The 17,932-nt window shown below is 28.2% G+C and overlaps 1 protein-coding gene across 3 annotated transcripts in view; it reads left to right on the top strand.

Annotated features, from left to right (window-relative positions):
* Positions 1-17,932, top strand: part of LOC127283956 (zinc finger protein basonuclin-1-like) — a 528,269-nt gene that overhangs the window by 106,969 nt on the left and 403,368 nt on the right. For all 3 annotated transcript variants that reach the window (XM_051309164.1, XM_051309163.1, XM_051309165.1), the window contains exon 2: positions 985-1,170. In XM_051309164.1, coding sequence (XP_051165121.1) covers positions 985-1,170 — 186 coding nt within the window. The remainder of the gene's footprint in view (positions 1-984; positions 1,171-17,932) is intronic.

The raw sequence follows: 17,932 nt of genomic DNA, 5'->3' as shown, positions 1-17,932 counted from the left end.
ATTTCAAAGACCGTTCGATACTCTTAAAAAATTATACCTAATTTCATAAGAAAAACACGATAATTAGAAAAGTAATAAATAACAGCTGCGACTTTGTGCTCTCTGCACGCTTCTGCCATCTGACGGCGGCAGGACGTAATTAACATGTCATTATATTATTTTTTTCCTTTTTCCAGTAAATTATTAATTGTAGTTGTTGAATTTTTGTCATTTTAAATTTTCAAATCGACTTTTTTCAAAAATGTCTCCACAAAAGATTTTCGTTTTTATTAAAAAAATGATGTATTTATGATCTATAATTGAAATCAAGAAGAAAATCCCAGGTGCCAGAACATTTAGATTAAATCGGTTTAAAAAACACCGTGTACCTATATGTTAATAATTTCTGTACATTCATCCCAGAATTTTCCTCGCATGTAATTTTTTATAATAATAATAATAATTATTTAAAATTTTCTAATTAATATTTTAGTATTTATAAATTCGAAAATTAATTAACAAAAATTCACACTTTTAATAAATAAATGTAAATGTCATGAAAAAAAAGTCTAAATCTATATTTCGCAGCCATTTTGAAGGGTGCGGGTTTCTTTCTATACAGAGGTACATTTTGTGTGCACGTGATCCTTTGTCGGTATTTTATGATTGGATTTGGATAATTAATATGGAAAATAATATTGGTCTGATATCGAATTCCATAAATAATTCCAATATAATAATGATCCCTTACTCCTAGCAATATTCTGCATATATATATTTGTACGCATACATGTTATATATGAAAATTATTAAATTAATATAAAAATTAAATTTACTCAATTAAAGAGAATGTATTACATGCGTATATACAGATTAATAATTTTCTATCTGTAAAAGACAGATGTCTATTAATTTTTTTTTAAAAGATAATATTAAAAAAAATATATTCAAATAAAAAAAAAATTCAATTTTTAATTAATAAACACTTTATGTTTTTTGTTACAGTGGCCAAATTGGTTTTTACGACCAGAAATCCCAGTAAGTGTTCCTCTCTCGAATCAGGTGTCAAATTCCAATTTCACATTGACGAGTTCAACATTGTCGAGAAATCATCAAGACACTACGAAATTATCTCAAGCGTCATCTCTGAATAGCAGCAAAGTCCATGGACAGACACCAAGAATTTGCACGGTATGTACATACACTAAATTAATTTAAATAATAATTATTATATTATACAGGGATTAATTTTCTAATCTATAATTATTTACTTTAACTCGAAATTAATTATGTAATTATCACTATAAATTATAGTGAATGAATTAAATTACATAACTGAGAAAAATATTTCATTTCAGCAACCAAAATTTGGTTGGGCGAGCAAAAATTTTTTTTTTTTGGTATTTAAAACTATTTGGTTGTCGTAACCAAATTTTGGTTATGACAAAAAACGATCATTTGGGTTTTCAGACCAAACTATTTTGTTGTGTTAATCAAATTATTTTGGTTGTCGTACCCAAATTTTGGATGGAAAAATATTCAATCAAATAATTTTATTGGCTTAACCAAATGTTTTTGGTTGAGAACTCTACAATTTTGTTTCAGCCAACCAAAATTTGGTTACGACAACGAAAATTGACCAATCAAACGATTTTGTAGCAAATATAAAAAATTTTTTTTTTCTAACGCACCTATTACAATAAATATTTTTAGGCACAGATTTATTGTATGCATAAAAAAACTATAGGAATTGGTCCACTCATTACTATACAATCCCCTAATATAAATATTCTAAAATTATTTAATCAAAATTAATAATTTAATATGTAGGTATTATTAATTCCAGTGTTTATAGTTGAATGAAAACTTTTGTACAAATATACTACTAATTAGCAGTATAAATATGAGAAACATTTGCTCGCATATACAGTATATTATATTACCAAACTGTACCACTTAAAAATAATGTTTACGAATGTATTAGTACAATTTTGTGCAGTATATACACTTATGAATTTTTGCTCATGTCATTATTAAATTAAGATAATTCGTTTCCTATTTCTTTTTTATGAACGAACATCATTTACTATATATATATATGATTACAAAGCATAAATTTTGACTTGAAAAATGGTTTCCGCAGTCTATATTGATTTTAGAAATTCTATTTGCTGAGTTCATAAAAATAAGATGTAACAGCGCGCTTTATGCTTTAATATTAAATTCGTTACGGATACTTTGCGGCTTTATGTGGCCCTGTGAATGGTGTAATATACGAGGGCGGTTTATTTCGACGGCCCCCCCCCACCCCTTAACATAATGAGCTTTTTATTTCGCGCTCATCGTGAGCGCGAGAAGACAAACTGTGGAAGCTGTTTAAACAACCGTGAAAAAAGATTTCGAAATGGTTTGGCACTTTAGAAAAAAAAAAAGGAAAAAAATAATTTATCCCCTTTTTTGCCTTTCTCTAAAGTGCCATAGATTCCACACGAATTCGCAAAACCACGACAATGGACTAGATCACCGTGCGCCACAAGGTGATTTAAAAAAAATGAATTTGCACTTGAAAATTCTTTTTGATTATGATTCTTAGATGAATAACAAACATTTCTCAATAGTTTTTAAAATCAATTTACGTGCCCGATTTAAAAAAAAATTAGTTTTTATATAAAAAACAGTAATTTTATGGGGAATCAGAATTTATTTAATGTAATGAATACTGTAATAAATGATAAAATAATTACTTATTTTTAATTTTACATATAAATAATTATATTGCTGTAGTGTTTGTATCCGATTTTAAAAAATTAAATTATAATGTTAAAAGAACGATTTTAAGAGTGACAAAATTTATTTAAGAGAGTTGAATGGTCTCTGAAATTTTTTTGGCAAGAAGAGACCTTTAATTATCGCTCTATAAAAACGGCACTAAACGTGAAAATGATAAACATTGATTTTAAAATACTTTCTTCTTGAAAGACGGACACTTTTTTACAAAAGCAGCTAGAGATTCTTATCTTATATAAATTTCCTAAATCCGAAAGATTATGCGAATCCATACAAAAACACGATTACAAAACGAAAAGTAATATAATGAGGGGTTCATTACCTCCTGTCGCCGTCAGATGGCACCAGCATGCAGGGCGCACAAAGTCGCAGCTGTTATTAGATTACTTTTCTACTTTTTGTTTTGCAACCATGTTTTTCTATGGATTTGTACCGTCTTTTGGATTTAGGAAATTTATAAGATGAGGATTTTGGCTGATTTTGTTAAAAGTGTTCGTGTTTCGAGAAAAAAGTATTTTAAAATCAATACTATTTCACGTTGAGAGCGATAATAATTAAAACTCTCTTCTTGCTAAAGAATTTCAGATACCGTTCGACACTCTTAATGCATAAATATAAAAACAAAACAAGAAAATAACTTCAATGTTAATAAATTTATATGAACCCAAATCTAAAACATCTATTATCTATACGCATATAAGTATACATTAAATAAATTCTGGTTCCTCATAAAACAGTATTTTTAAATATTTAAAACTCAATTTGTTTTAAATTGGGCACGTAAGCTGATTTTAAAACCTAAATGGTTTTTATTTATTTAAGAACCATAATCAAAAAGAATTTTTAAGTGCCAACTCATTTTTATTTAAACCTCCTTCTGGCGCACCGTGAGATACTAGCTTTTCTTTTTTAAAGAAAGAGAAAAAAGGGATATTGATTTTAAATGGAAATTTTTTTAAAATGAAAAAATGGGAAGGTAAAAGAAAGTTTACACTAAAGACAAAGTAGGTTTTAGATTGAGATTAATACCTTAAATGTAGAGTCAATAAAGGGTCAAAAAGGATCAAAGTAAGTTTAAGATAAGGACCAAGTAGGTTTAATGTACGGTTAAAGTAGAACCAAAGCAGAATGTAGAGTCAAACCAGAGTCAATGTAGAGTTAATATAGAGTCAGTGTATAGTCAATGTAGAACCAATGTAGGGTCAATATAGCATTAATGTAGAATCAATGTAAGATCAATGTAGAGTTAATGTAGAATTAATATAGAGTTAACGTAAAGTTGATGTAGAGCCAATGTAGAGGCAATGTAGAGTAAATGTAGAATTAATATAGAATCAATATACAATTAATATAAAGTTGATGTAGAGCTATTGTAGAGTCAGAATTGCACTGAGTCGTCTAGACCGACTGGGATATCTGAGTCCTTAAGGACTATACTCCTGATGTTAATAAAGTCAAAGTAGAGCCAATGTAAAGTCAATGTAGAGTCAAAATAGTCTGAATCAATATCGAATTAATGTAGAATCAATGTAGGATCAATGTAGATTCAATATAAAATTAATGTAAAGGCAATGTAGCATTAATGTAGAATTTATTATATAGAATCATTATAAAGTTAGTATAAAATAAATGTAGAGCTAATGTTGAGTCATTGTAGAGCCAATATAGAGTCAATTGCTCATGCTCTAAAAGAGAAAGAAGACCGAAGTCTTTGGGCATCTGGGACCTAAGGTAGAGGACTATAATCCCCGGTGATAAAGCCAATGTAGTGTTAATGTAGACTTAATGTAAAGTTGAGGTAGTGCTAATGTAGAATCAACGTAGAGTTAATGTAGAATTAATAGAGAATCAATATAGAGTTAATGTAAAGTAGATGTAGAACTGATGTAGAATCAATATACACAGTAAAAAGGAAGTCTTATTTGAAGGCAGAAACGGTGTCTTATTTTGAGATGCAACATTTTTAAGGCAACTTTGTTGATTTTACGCAATGCAATTTCCATTATAGAATGTAGGATCAATGTCGAGTCAATGTAGAATCAGTAGACAATTAATGTAAAGTTGATGTAGAACGAATGTAGATTCAATGTAAAGACAATATAGAATTAATGTAGAGTCAATGTAGAATTAACATAGAATCAATATAGAGTTCACGTTAAGTTGATGTAGAGCCAGTGTAGAGTCAATGTAGAGTCCATGTAGAGTCAATGTAGAGTCAATGTAGAGTCAATGTAGAGATAAAATAGAGTTAAAATAGAGTCAATGTAAAGGTGAAAAGAGTTATATAAGAGTCAATATAAAGTTAAAAAAAGATTTAATGTAGAGTCAAAATAAAGTGTGAGTAGCTTTAAGGATGATTCACAGTAGGCCTTATGTAATATCAAAGTATTTCCAAGAATGGTAGAAATAGTTTTAACTCAGAAACAAACTATATTCAAGGTAGATATTGCAAGTAAATTTTGATATAGGTTTAATACCTAATACATCTTCAAATAAAGGTTAAAGAAGTTTTAGTCTAACATCAAAGTAGATTTAATGTATGGTTCATGTATATTAAATCAATTATTTTCTATTTACCGTAATTTTTTCCACTCTCTCGAATGTATGTGATATCAAATTACTAATTAATTTTTAAGTTAAAGTCAGTAATTGAGAAACACATTGTCGACTTTTAATACACAAGTATATATCAGAAGAGCTGAAAAGTTGTAACTTGAAAATAGAACGATCGCGAAAAGTGAAGTAACGCCCTTAATGGCCAGCGACACGGCACAGAAAACCGTATATATATGTATATACCTACCGTGCTAACTGGTCGATATTCAATTTACAGTTTTGTCACAATGGTATTGCGTTTCGGAGAACGAAGCCGCCTGCTGGAAGTCGTTCGTCAACGTCGACGAAAGCGTCGAAGTGAATTACATAAGGCTGAATGGGGCGTCTATATAGTTAAACGACTACTGTCACTGCGCTCGTTAGTCCACACTATATTTAAAAGATGAAGTGATATACGTGTGACAGGGCAGAAAAAAAATTGCGTTAAAATTTAATAGCAATGTTCCGCAGTTGAACATTGTCTTGATATTATTAAAGTCAGCTTTAAGATTTATTTCCTGTCTTTAATTTTTAAATTTGAGAAATTAAAATAAAAAAATTTTTTTGTTCAGTATTTAATTATTTATTAATACACAGTTAATTTGAAAATATTGAATTAATACAAAATTTTTATATTAATTTAATAATTTTTTTTTTTTATCAATTTGATATACTTATAAATTAACTGTGTAAAATAATTAGAATTTTCAATTTAAAAAATATATATGAGACACCAAAAAAAAAAAAAAAAAAAAAAAACCTCATGTAAAAAGTTTCAGGCAAATCTGATCAAATTTTTATATTTTTGAGTGCCATTTTGGATCCGATATTTTGAATTTTCAAAAACCAACTTGAAATTCGTATTTAGCGATCTCAAAAACTCACATGTAAAATGTTTCAGGAAAATTTGATCAAATTAAAGTTTGGGTGCCATTTTGGATCCGACATTTTGAATTTTGAAAAACTGACTTTAAATTCGCCAGCAGCGACCCCGAAAAGCCCCGAGTAACAATTTGCAAGCAAATATGTATAATTTTTGAAAAATCGTCTACCGTATTGGATCCGCCATTTTGAATTTTCCAAATCTGACGTCGGATTTGTAATTAGTGACCCAAAAAACCTAAGAATACCCAGTAATAGTTAAATTAAATTAATTACTTTTTTTGTACTGTATACTCAAATTTTCCCTGTTCAAAAAGATATATATATGTCACGACGCGACTTTTTGTGGGCTATTTATGTACCTTAGAGTGTTAAAAGATTAAATATTTTTTTTGCAATTATATATTTACAAAATATTACAATTATAATTTAGAATTAAAATATTGCATATCCTGCTATTAAATCTTGTTTTTTATGGAACTTAAGTATAGCTGGGTCTCTCGGACCCAGTTTGTCAAAATATAAACTCAGGCACATGATGGTTAATATGGCTTGTCTGAATAATTTAAATAATTTTTGAAGTTTCTACAACAAAAATTATATTTTTTTTTTTGTTTGTATTTTTTTATTTCAGGCGCCATATTTATATTTTCAAAAACGGCAAATGAAACTAGACATCATATAACACGGTGAGCCAGAAGGTGGTTTAAATAAAAATGAATTGGCACTTAAAAATTTCTTTTGATTATGGTTCTAAGATGAATAAAAAACTTTTCTCAATAGGTTTTAAAATCAGCTTACGTGCCTAATTTAAAACAAATTGAGTTTTAAATATTTAAAAATAGTATTTTATGAGGAACCCGAATTTATTTAATGTATACTTATATGCATATAGATAATAGATGTTTTAGATTTGGGTTCATATAAATTTATTAACAATGAAGTTATTTTCTTGTTTCGTTTTTATATTTATGCATTAAGAGTGTCGAACGGTATCTGAAATTCTTTGGCAAGAAGAGAGCTTTAATTATCGCTCTGAACGTGAAATATGGTTTTATATTGTTTGATTTTAAAATACTTTTTTCTCGAAACACGAACACTTTTAACAAAATCAGCAAAAATCCTCATCTTATAAATTTCCTAAATCCAAAAGACTGTACGAATCCATAGAAAAACATGGTTGCAAAACAAAAAGTAGAAAAGTAATCTAATAACAGCTGCGACTTTGTGCGCCCTGCATGCTGCTGCCATCTGACGGCGGCAGGAGGTAATGTACCTCTCATTATATTACTTTCCGTTTTGCAATCGTGTTTTTATATGGATTCGTATAATCTTTAGGATTTAGGAAATTTATATAAAATAAGGATCTCTAGCTGCTTTTGTAAAAAGTGTCCGTCTTTCGAGAAGAAAGTATTTTAAAATCAATGTTTATCATTTTCACGTTTAGTGCCGCTTTTATAGAGCGATAATTAAAGGTCTCTTCTTGCCAAAAAATTTCAGAGACCATTCGACTCTCTTAAATAAATTTTGTCACTCTTAAAATCGTTTTTTTAACATTATAATTTAATTTTTTAAAATCGGACACAAACACTACAGCAATATAATTATTTATATATGTAAAATTGAAAATAAGTAATTATTTTATCATTTATTACAGTATTTATTAGATTAAATAAATTCTGATTCCCCATAAAACACTGTTTTTATATAAAAACTCAATTTTATTTAAATCGGGCACGTAAACTGATTTTAAAAACTATTGAGAAATGTTTGTTATTCATCTAAGAATCATAATCAAAAAGAATTTTTAAGTGCCAATTCATTTTTATTTAAACCACCTTCTGGCGCACCGTGATAAGCTACAATTTCAAGTAACGAATGATTTTTTAATATTAAACAAATTTTGGACAGTAAGGGGTGTCCGTTTGGCAGAGAATGGCCCATATATACAACAGTTATCAGTAGAGGATTTAAAATCACAAAAAACATAAAAAAAAATTGATATCGGTCTACCATACCGGGAAAAGGATTAATGGCAACTTTTTAACACTTATAGTTCAGTTTAAAGTCGGTTTAAAGGTTAATGTATAAAGAATCTATATTCTATGGTAACATATATTATATTTCCACTCGAGATAATCGTTTTACTACCGTAAGGGAGGATGAAGGGGGGAATCGGGTGGAGCAGAAAGGTATATATAGAGAAAGATGATCATCATAGTGATGATTGGTGACCAAGGTGATGGCTATAATGACTATACGAGCGCGGTCCACTTTTTGTCGTCATATATATATATCCAATGAATACAGTTGGATATACGGTATATATATATATATATATGTTATATGAGTGCGCGAGTGAGGAAATTATGAGCAGCGGGTCGTCATAACGGAATCGCACTTTTGTCACAGAAAAATTTCATACCGAGAAATGAGCCATCTAATGTCCACTCAACGATGTTCATTTAATGCGCAGGTGCTCAAGAGTATATAACTCACGGCAATTCTTCTCAAGTTTCACCGTCAATTTTAAACTTAATAAGTTTTGCCATCGGGGGGAAAAGAAAAGAAAAAAAAAAAAAAGTAAACTGCATTTTTCTCCTAATGACAAAATTGCAAATAATCGTGCATTGATGCGTTTTATAAAAGATTTTATAAGATTTAAATTGAAAATTCTTGACATTCTAGAGACATGTATTCATTGAAATTTAATTTAGATAGATCTGATTTTTCAAATATTTCAATTACGATTAACATAAAATTTAATGCACGGAGAAAAATGGAAAAATGAATAAAGTAAATTTTACTACTTTAAAAGTAAAACCGGAACTGTGTCCGCAGTTTCTGCGCATTTCTAGCAATATTAACTCCAAAAATAGTAAAATTTACTATGTCAGGAGTAAATTTTACTATTTCTGGAGTAAAAATTGCTTGAACTGTGCAGGAACGATGGACAGTTCCGATTTTACTTTTAAAGTATAGTAAAAGTTACTTTATTCGTTTTTTCATTTTTCTCCGTGTGACTTAGATAATCCAGTGAATTTTAATTCAGTAAGTTTTATGTTGAATATGATATTTAAAACAAATAAGTTTTATGCTAATTGTACGATTTATGTCAAGTGACATTTATGTCAAGTCAATTTTATGTGAAATGATGTTTATGGCAAATTAATTTAATGACATAAGTGTAAGATTTAAATGAAAAGTGAGTTTTATGTTAAATGAGATTTATGTCAAGTGGGATTTAAAAAATATTAATACTTTAAAAATTCTTCTTTTTTTTTTGTTAATTTAAAATAAATTTACAAATTTTAAAATAATTTTATACAAATTTCACTCAAAATTCGTTTTATTTTTCTTGGGTTTTTTTATAATTAAGAATTGATTGACAACTACCTAATCAGTTAATAATAAAAATTCCTCAAGTTTTTTTTTTTGCTTACTATAAATTCTTGTAATTAAGAATGGGACAAAAGAGTTTTGTGAACGCATATATATATATATATATATAACTAGTAGGCGCATTAGTGTTAGTTATTTGGTTAGGCGCAGCAAAAAAAACTCAATTCACCGCTTCTTTTAACGATGTTCTTGAGAACAAAAAAAACTCGATCTATCAAATTGTCATTCTCGCAGTGGCCTTTCTATTTCATAACTCCATCATCTTATTACTAATAAGCAATTTTCTTTGAGCGTTCATCTTGGGTATTAACTATATCTATATTTATTATTATTATTATTACTTTTATTATTATTATTATTTGAGAGATAAAAATTAAATCCAACTGGTGACTGGTCAAAAATTGAACATTTAATTTCTTATACATATGCGGTTCAAGGTAGAGGGAATTAATAAAAATTGGTTTTTTTTTTTTTGTTGTAACAATGAAATTATTTTTTTTTGTTGGAATCGATTTTTTTTTTGTGTTGCAAGATATAAGTTTTTTTTTACATCTGATTGGCATTTTGGTATCAAAATATAATTTGAGGTGTGCATCTACAACTAGAAGCAACTACGTGGACAATTAAAGATTCGAGACAGGCAATCGGATAGATATATATATATATATATATATAATAACCATTGGATTTTGTTGCTTCCTTTATTAGGGTCTCTTTCTTTCTCTCTTTGAGAGTGAGTTTACTAATAAGTCATTTGCCGCTCGTTGGATGTCGCCGCCTGGTATAAGGGTTCCCTTGTTGCGACATAGAGCGACGTTTCATTAACCTAAGATTCTTTATCATCTTCGTTAATTATTTCCAAGAAATGATACTAATCCAGACAGAATATTCCAAACGAATATATATATATATATAAAGTATATATGCGATTTTTGTCACATCAACAAAAACAAAGAGGCATATAATATTCTTCTTTAGAAAAAAAAAAATTTTGTAGTCATGAGTGGACCGTCCTCATCAGTGGATCACTTTCTAGTTTTTTTTTATGTTAAAAAGTATTTTTAATAAATCATTTGATAAATATTATATAAATTGTATATGATATTAAATGAATTTTGAGAAGTTTTAAGATGATTTTTCCATGGTGGTCCACTCTCATGCCAACGAAAAAAAATAGGAAAAAACACTTTTTAAAAAAAACGTCGAGAAAATTTTCTATGACAGTAAAAAAAAAAAAAAAAATTCTCAATGTAACTTGTAGCTTTTTTCACTACCTATACAAAGACGTGTTGAAGTTAGCTTTAATAATTTACTTCTAAAAAGTTATACACGAAAAGCAAAACGTGGTCCACTGATGACTACATTCCCCTTTCGGATGTTTCTCTATTAAAATTAAAATTGTTTCTCTACACTGCAAAAAAAAGTATCTTATTTTAAGGGGGCAACCCTAGTTGTAACTTTCAAAAAAATTGATTTCTTTTTTTTTGCATTTTTTCAAAGCCGTTGCCATTTTGTCAAAAATGAATTTTTTTTTTAATCCTTCGATTAAAGACTAGATTATCTTCTACTTTAACTAAATTCATTTGAATTTTGTGCTTTAGATGAACCAACTATTTATAATTTTAGTCACCGCAAACCATGTTTTCTAAGCAGACGTCGACAAGATCGCGCAGCACGCCTCAATTTTTGAATGTTTTTAAAAATTTAATATCGGAATGTGTACTTTTAGACAAGAAATTGTTTTATTTAAAAATGTTAGTGTTTTTTTTTTTTTATTTAATTCCTGAAAATGGTCAATACAACTAGGGCGATACAACTAGGGTTGCCCCCTTAAAATTAGAATTGTTTCTCTATTATAAATCCAAGTTGGTACATAAAAATTGTTTCTAAAAATTGCGAAGGTTTGCTTTTTTCGATATATTTTAGGAATGAAAAAAAAAAAAATCGTCAAATTTCCCAAACGTTCGATTTTAAATTGCGCGCTAATCCGCATTTAATCATGCGCGCAGTCGATTAATCAATCACGTTAATGGATAGAGAAATCGTGGGAATAGTCTATAGTAATATATATATATATATATATATATGCATATATATCTGTACATATATTGCCGTTCGGATCAATTAGAGACAGAATGAATAACATGTGCCGCGCGTGTATTATATATATTGTAAAATATAATACTCAGCATACTATATAACAATAAGCTATTACACTTCGTCGCTAATATCGCTTTTACATATCGTCTTGCATTGTTGCGAGCATAATTTCACGTATATGTATATATATATACGTATGTACTCACACGCTTCAATGCATATATTCTTTAACTTTTGCGATCAAATTTCAAAATCAATAAATAAATTTTTCTTCGTTATGTTAAAACATAATCAATTTCTATCTGATTTTCTCAAATCTCTACAATTTATAATTTTTATATTTATATTTATATTTATATTTATTTGTGTGTTGATATAAAAAAGAACAATACAATAGTTTGTCTTTAGGAAAAATTTATTTTCCTGACAGACTCATAAAATATATTTTTCAATTACTTTTTTTTTCTTTTGATAAGAATTTATGTGTTTCACGTTCTATGAATATTGCCAATCGAAATACCTTTCATTGTACATTTAGAATAATATGATAATTATTGTAATTGACTAGAAAAAAAACGTAACGTAACGTTTTCTAACTGATATTTTATATAATACATGTTAATTAGAATAAATAAAAGTTTTTTTTTCAAATTTTTATAAAGAAAGGAATTAAATTTAAATAAAAAAATATATCAAATGTAAAAGAAAATGTTTCATAATATGAAATTTCTTATCAGAAAAATGATTCAGAGAGAACAATTTCTTTTGACAAATTTTTCTTTAATAGATAATTAATTTGTTTCAAACAAATTATTCTTGGTTCAAAAAAAAAAAATTATCTTCGTTTCAAAGAAATTTTTTATTTACTTCAAATAAATGTTTATTTTACCCTATATATCATAATGTTAGAATTTCTTTGATTTAATATGCACAAATTTCTTTCATTTAAAGAAAATTTTTTTTTAAATCTAAGAAATTTTCATTGAAACTAAAAAGCTTTTTTTGTTTCAAAGAAAATATTATTTTAAATAAAAGAAAATAAATCAAAGAAATTGGTTTTTTTAAGACATTAAGAAATCTTTTCTCGGGGTGTAAACGTCTTATTAAAAAATAGGCAAATCTTTACTATTTTTTTCGTCACTCATTTTTATTCTAAATTAAAAAAATTTTATACATTTTAAAATATAATATTTTAACCAAAAAGGAACAATTTTCGTTTAGTTTTTAAATTGTTATTTATTGTTTCTAGAGGGCGCTAAAGTCAAAATGTAAAATTTGTAATTTTTTACAGTAATTTAAAAAAAAATTTATTTTTATTATTTTTTAATAGTTATTATTATTATTTCATTTTTAATAATTAAATTAAAATAAAAAAATGGTCATCAAAGTATTAGTGAAACCATTTCTTCCAAAAAAGAGTTTGTCTCAAATCCAATAAATAGGAGAGACATCGGGTAGAAAAAAATTTCGACCAGAAAAAAATTTTCGATCACTGCTTATATATGTACCAATCTAATGGCATCTCAACTGCGAGAAACAATTATGATGTTCGCCCTCCCTGTGGCGTTGAGCGAACTAAAGTCCAGAGCTGAGCCATCAGCGCAGCGCGGGAAAATTTGAAAAATTTGATGTTATTAGATATTTTATTTTATTTTAAATATGACAAATAATTAACTTAATAAATAATTAATGTCATAAATAATTATTAATAACATAATGTCATACTTAATAATTCGTTAATTATAAAATAAAATATCTAATAAAATCAAATTTTTCAAATGTTCCCGCGCTGCGTTGATGGCTCAGCTCTGGACTTTAGTTCGCTCAACGCCACAGGGAGGGCGAACATCATAACTGTTTCTCGCAGTTGAGGTGCCATTAGATTGGTATATAAGCAGTGATCGAAATTTTTTTTCTTGTCGAAATTTTTTTCTGCCCGATGTCTCTCCTATTTATTGGATTTGAGACAAACTCTCTTTTGGAAGAAATGGTTTCACTAATACTTTGATGACCATTTTTTTATTTTAATTTAATTATTAAAAATGAAATAATAATAATAACTATTAAAAAATAATAAAAATAAATTTTTTTTAATTATTGATTTTTTAAATTATTATTAAAATTTTTAATATTGGTTAATTATTGGTTACCAATAATTTGCCAATTATGGTTGCCAATCATTGGCATCGGCGTGGACAGCCCATGACTTTAACAATAATGGTCCATTATTGGGTACCAATGGTTTTTTCATTAGCTCCCATCATTGGGCCAATTAATACGCCAATGGTTACTCGTGGCAGTTTCCCATTGGGTTAATAAATGTGTACGTCCGCATGAAAAGGGACCATTTTGTCGATTACAATAAGGATTATTTTTGCGTGAACATTAATGCAAATATCGCTCTTATTGTAATCGACAAAGTGGTCCCTTTTCATGCGGACGTACACAAATTATTTTATCCCCGACTATCGAATTATCAGCAGTTTACTAACCAAAATGGTATTCGTAACCATTTTATTAGTTGCCCCAACTACTTTATTCTCTCAGTGTGGTATTTTCTATAAACAAACTCCCTCGAAAATGACCAGTTTATATAGGGATTCATCCGTATATTTTGACTTTCGTTAAACCAAAACTAAAAAAATTGGATTGAAGTAAAGATTTTGAGAAATAAAACTAAATTTTGCACGGATATACACTTTTTAGCAGAATATGGGGTGGGTGATTTTTGTAAAAGGGTAAAGAGAGAGAGAGAGAGAGAGAGAGAGAGAGGTGGGGAATGAGAACTTGGTATAAGAAACATCTGCGCCCTTAATTATTTTACAGATTTAGTAGATCGTTATGGCTTGTAAAATTACTACCAATTTCACGCCCCTAAACTTATTTTATCCTCGCGTTAGCTGCCTATCGGTTGCATCGGTTGTGCGCTTGTGAATCCTTCGAAGGATATTGGGCATCCTTCGTGTTAAATTAATGGCACGTTGTTTATGAGAAGTTCAGAGAGCTCGCATATACACTACGATATGGACACGCAACAATTTCGTCGCGCATTCCCATAAGTATGTATTTTCTCAGTTTCAATATATATGTACTCGCATCCCTTTTATATATATACTCCTTGCATCCATCGTTCTTCTATCTTCTTTTAATTTATAATCAATGAAATTCAATATGTCCTTGGATTTTAATGAAGGAAGTGGTTTTAATAATAAAATCGTATTTAATGTGAATAAAAAATAAGTGAAGCCCATAATCTTTTGCATTAAATTTGTAATCAGAAAAGAAAACTTTCATTGAATTCGGAATTAGCGATTCGCTCCTAAAACATTCCTTGTAATGAGTTTTAAACAATTAATTTTTGAAAAAAATCCTTTACATTGAATCCGTCATTTTGAATTTTGAAAATCTCACTTCGGATCCGTAATCGACTCCAAAGACCCAAGTTTCATAAAAATATAATAAGAATTTAAAAAAGAAAAAACCACCATATTAGTTTCGCCATTTTGAATTTTAAAAATCTAACTTTCGATTCGTAATCAGCGACCTTAAAAATCAGCCTTACAGAATAAAACTTTAATCTTGCCGCTTATAAAAATAGAGGAAATTTATGAAAATATAACAAATTCCTTCTGCGCATTATGGAATATGTATTTTTTTCTATATAGTGAATGCTAAAGAAATCCTTGATTTAAGGGAAATATATATTATAAATCTATATTTGATATTGTTTTAAAAATGAAAATCGATAGAATATCCAAAGGGGAAATCTTGGTAAAACGACACGCGACTACCGGATGCCAGGGTTGATGGCGCGTCGAGGTAGGAATCACTGTAATTTAATAAATTGCGATAGCTGCTGCCGTCCCGGGGCAAATTGTAGCATAATCATTCATTAGTAGGTCGTGACTCGAAGTTGGCGTGGAAGTGAAGTTTGTAGTATAGTGCTGAATACCCGACGGCTTCACTATGTTCGCATATATACCATAGTAAAAGTCGACGCGAATTCACTTGTTAGAATATATATATATATATATATATATATATATGTACACAACTATTCGATTATTATCAAATAACAAATCGTCGATAAACTTGTATCAATCGATGTTTATAGTATGAAATAGAAAAAAATTTACTTTGCCCTTTTTTTCGTAAAGAATTTTTAGTTTCTCTGGCTTATTGCAAAAAGGGTGATTCAAATACTACGGATTTAAATTCTACAATATTAAAACTTTACACGTAAAATTCTACACAATTAAATAGCACAACGTTAAACTCTATGGAATTCACCCGCGTGGAAATGAAACTATGGGTAAAATCATAAAAACCATACACAGAAAAAAGCTGGTGTTATTTTTGTTACGGGTAATTTTCTCCAATGCTAAAACCCATAAGATTTAACCCAGATTTAGGGTAAAATTTGTTGCATGTTATTTTAACACCAATTCTGGTGTTAAAATAACTTGCAAACCATGGGAAAATATTTTTTAATTTTACAGATTTTGGGCTATGGCTAAAAACTTGCAAACCATGGGAAAATATTTTTTAATTTTACAGATTTTGGACCATGGTTAAAAACTTGCGAACCATGGAAAACAATTTTTTAATTTTACGGATTTTGGACCATTGCATAAATCTTGCGAATCATGGGAAAAATTTTTTTCTCTTTTTTACGGATTTTGGACAATAGCTAAAAACTTGCGAACCATGGAAAAATTATTTTGTTTAATTTACGGATTTTTGACAATTGCAAAAATCATGCGAAATATGAAAAATTAATTTAAAAAAATTCCCAATGGTTTGCATGTTTTTAACTATGCTCCAAAATCCGTAAAATAGAAAAAAAATTTCCCATGGTTCGCAAGATTTTAGCAATGGTTTAAAATTAAAAAAATTATAAAACTTTTTCCCATGGTTTTCAAGATTTTAGCAATGGTTTAAAAGCCGTAAATTTAAAAAAAAAATTCTCATGGTTCGAAATATTTTAGCAATGGTCAAAAATCTGTAAATTAAGAAAAATAATTTTCCTATGATTGTCCTATGTTGTCAAATTCTACACGGTTAAATGCACAACGTAAAACTCTACAGAATTTTTTTTGAATTCTACATATATATTTAAAATTGTACTCTACACAAATTTACTTTACAATGAAAAATTATAATTACGTAAAAATTTATATTCCTTTCACTTTATAATTTACCCACCCTTTTCTTTTTTTGGTTATTAATTGCAAAATTTAGGAAAAACACCAATAGTAAAATATTTTATGAAATTTGGAGCTGCTTCTTCAGTAACTCTGGTAAAACTTCAAAGTTCTTGCACTTCATAATCCACCTGCCCTTTTCTTTGTTATTAATTGCAAAATTTAGGAAAAACACCAATAGTAAAATATTTTATGAAATTTAGAGCTGCTTCTTTAGTATAACTATTTTGTCCTGGAAATATTTTCCATTATTATTAAATTACGATTTAGTTTTCATTAAAATCCTTTTTTTCTTTTAGATTTTCCATTATTATTAAATTACGATTTAGTTTTCATTAAAATCCTTTTTCTTCTTATAGATGAGATCCCTCATTGATTGCGTTTAATCAAATCGATAACAAGGCCTTTTGAAATCGAAAATTCTCCAATTGGAATCTGGAAACAGAAAAAATTTATTAGTCCGGAAAATTAATTTTCTTTAATCAATTATACAAATAATAAAAAAAAATCATGTTTATCAACAGAAAAAAATACTTTTGAAACATATGTAAGAACACAGGAGGCGCTTTAATGGATTATTAGATTTTATTCCATTAACTCGGTGTATATACACAAAGAATGTATAAATTTTAATAGCAATGTTTATAAGTCGTTTAATCTTGGGATTATTGCAAGCCATCAATGTGGATTAAGTTACGGTCTAACAATTCGAGAACGTATACATGTTTGCAAAACGATATAACATTGACCTGCGCGCATAAAATATTAAATAAATATCTATATATAAAACATATAGAGGAAGAGTGAAAGCAAATTGCCTCTTTCTCAGGATTTTTTTAAACTGAGAATTTTAATTAATTTTTTTTTTTTTGTGACCACATTAGCAGAGATTATAACCAGAAGTGCGTTTAATAAAGCTCAATGAGTAGAATTTTTTTATCGATTAAATCTCAATTGACGAGAGAGCTCGACAATGCAATTAG

Source organism: Leptopilina boulardi, unplaced genomic scaffold (assembly GCF_019393585.1).
Source record: "Leptopilina boulardi isolate dan_hultmark-lab unplaced genomic scaffold, ZJU_Lbou_2.1 LbouV2_316, whole genome shotgun sequence".
NCBI lineage: Eukaryota > Metazoa > Arthropoda > Insecta > Hymenoptera > Figitidae > Leptopilina > Leptopilina boulardi.
The sequence above is the reverse complement of the archived record's forward strand: the minus strand, read 5'-3'. Positions and strand labels throughout refer to the sequence as shown.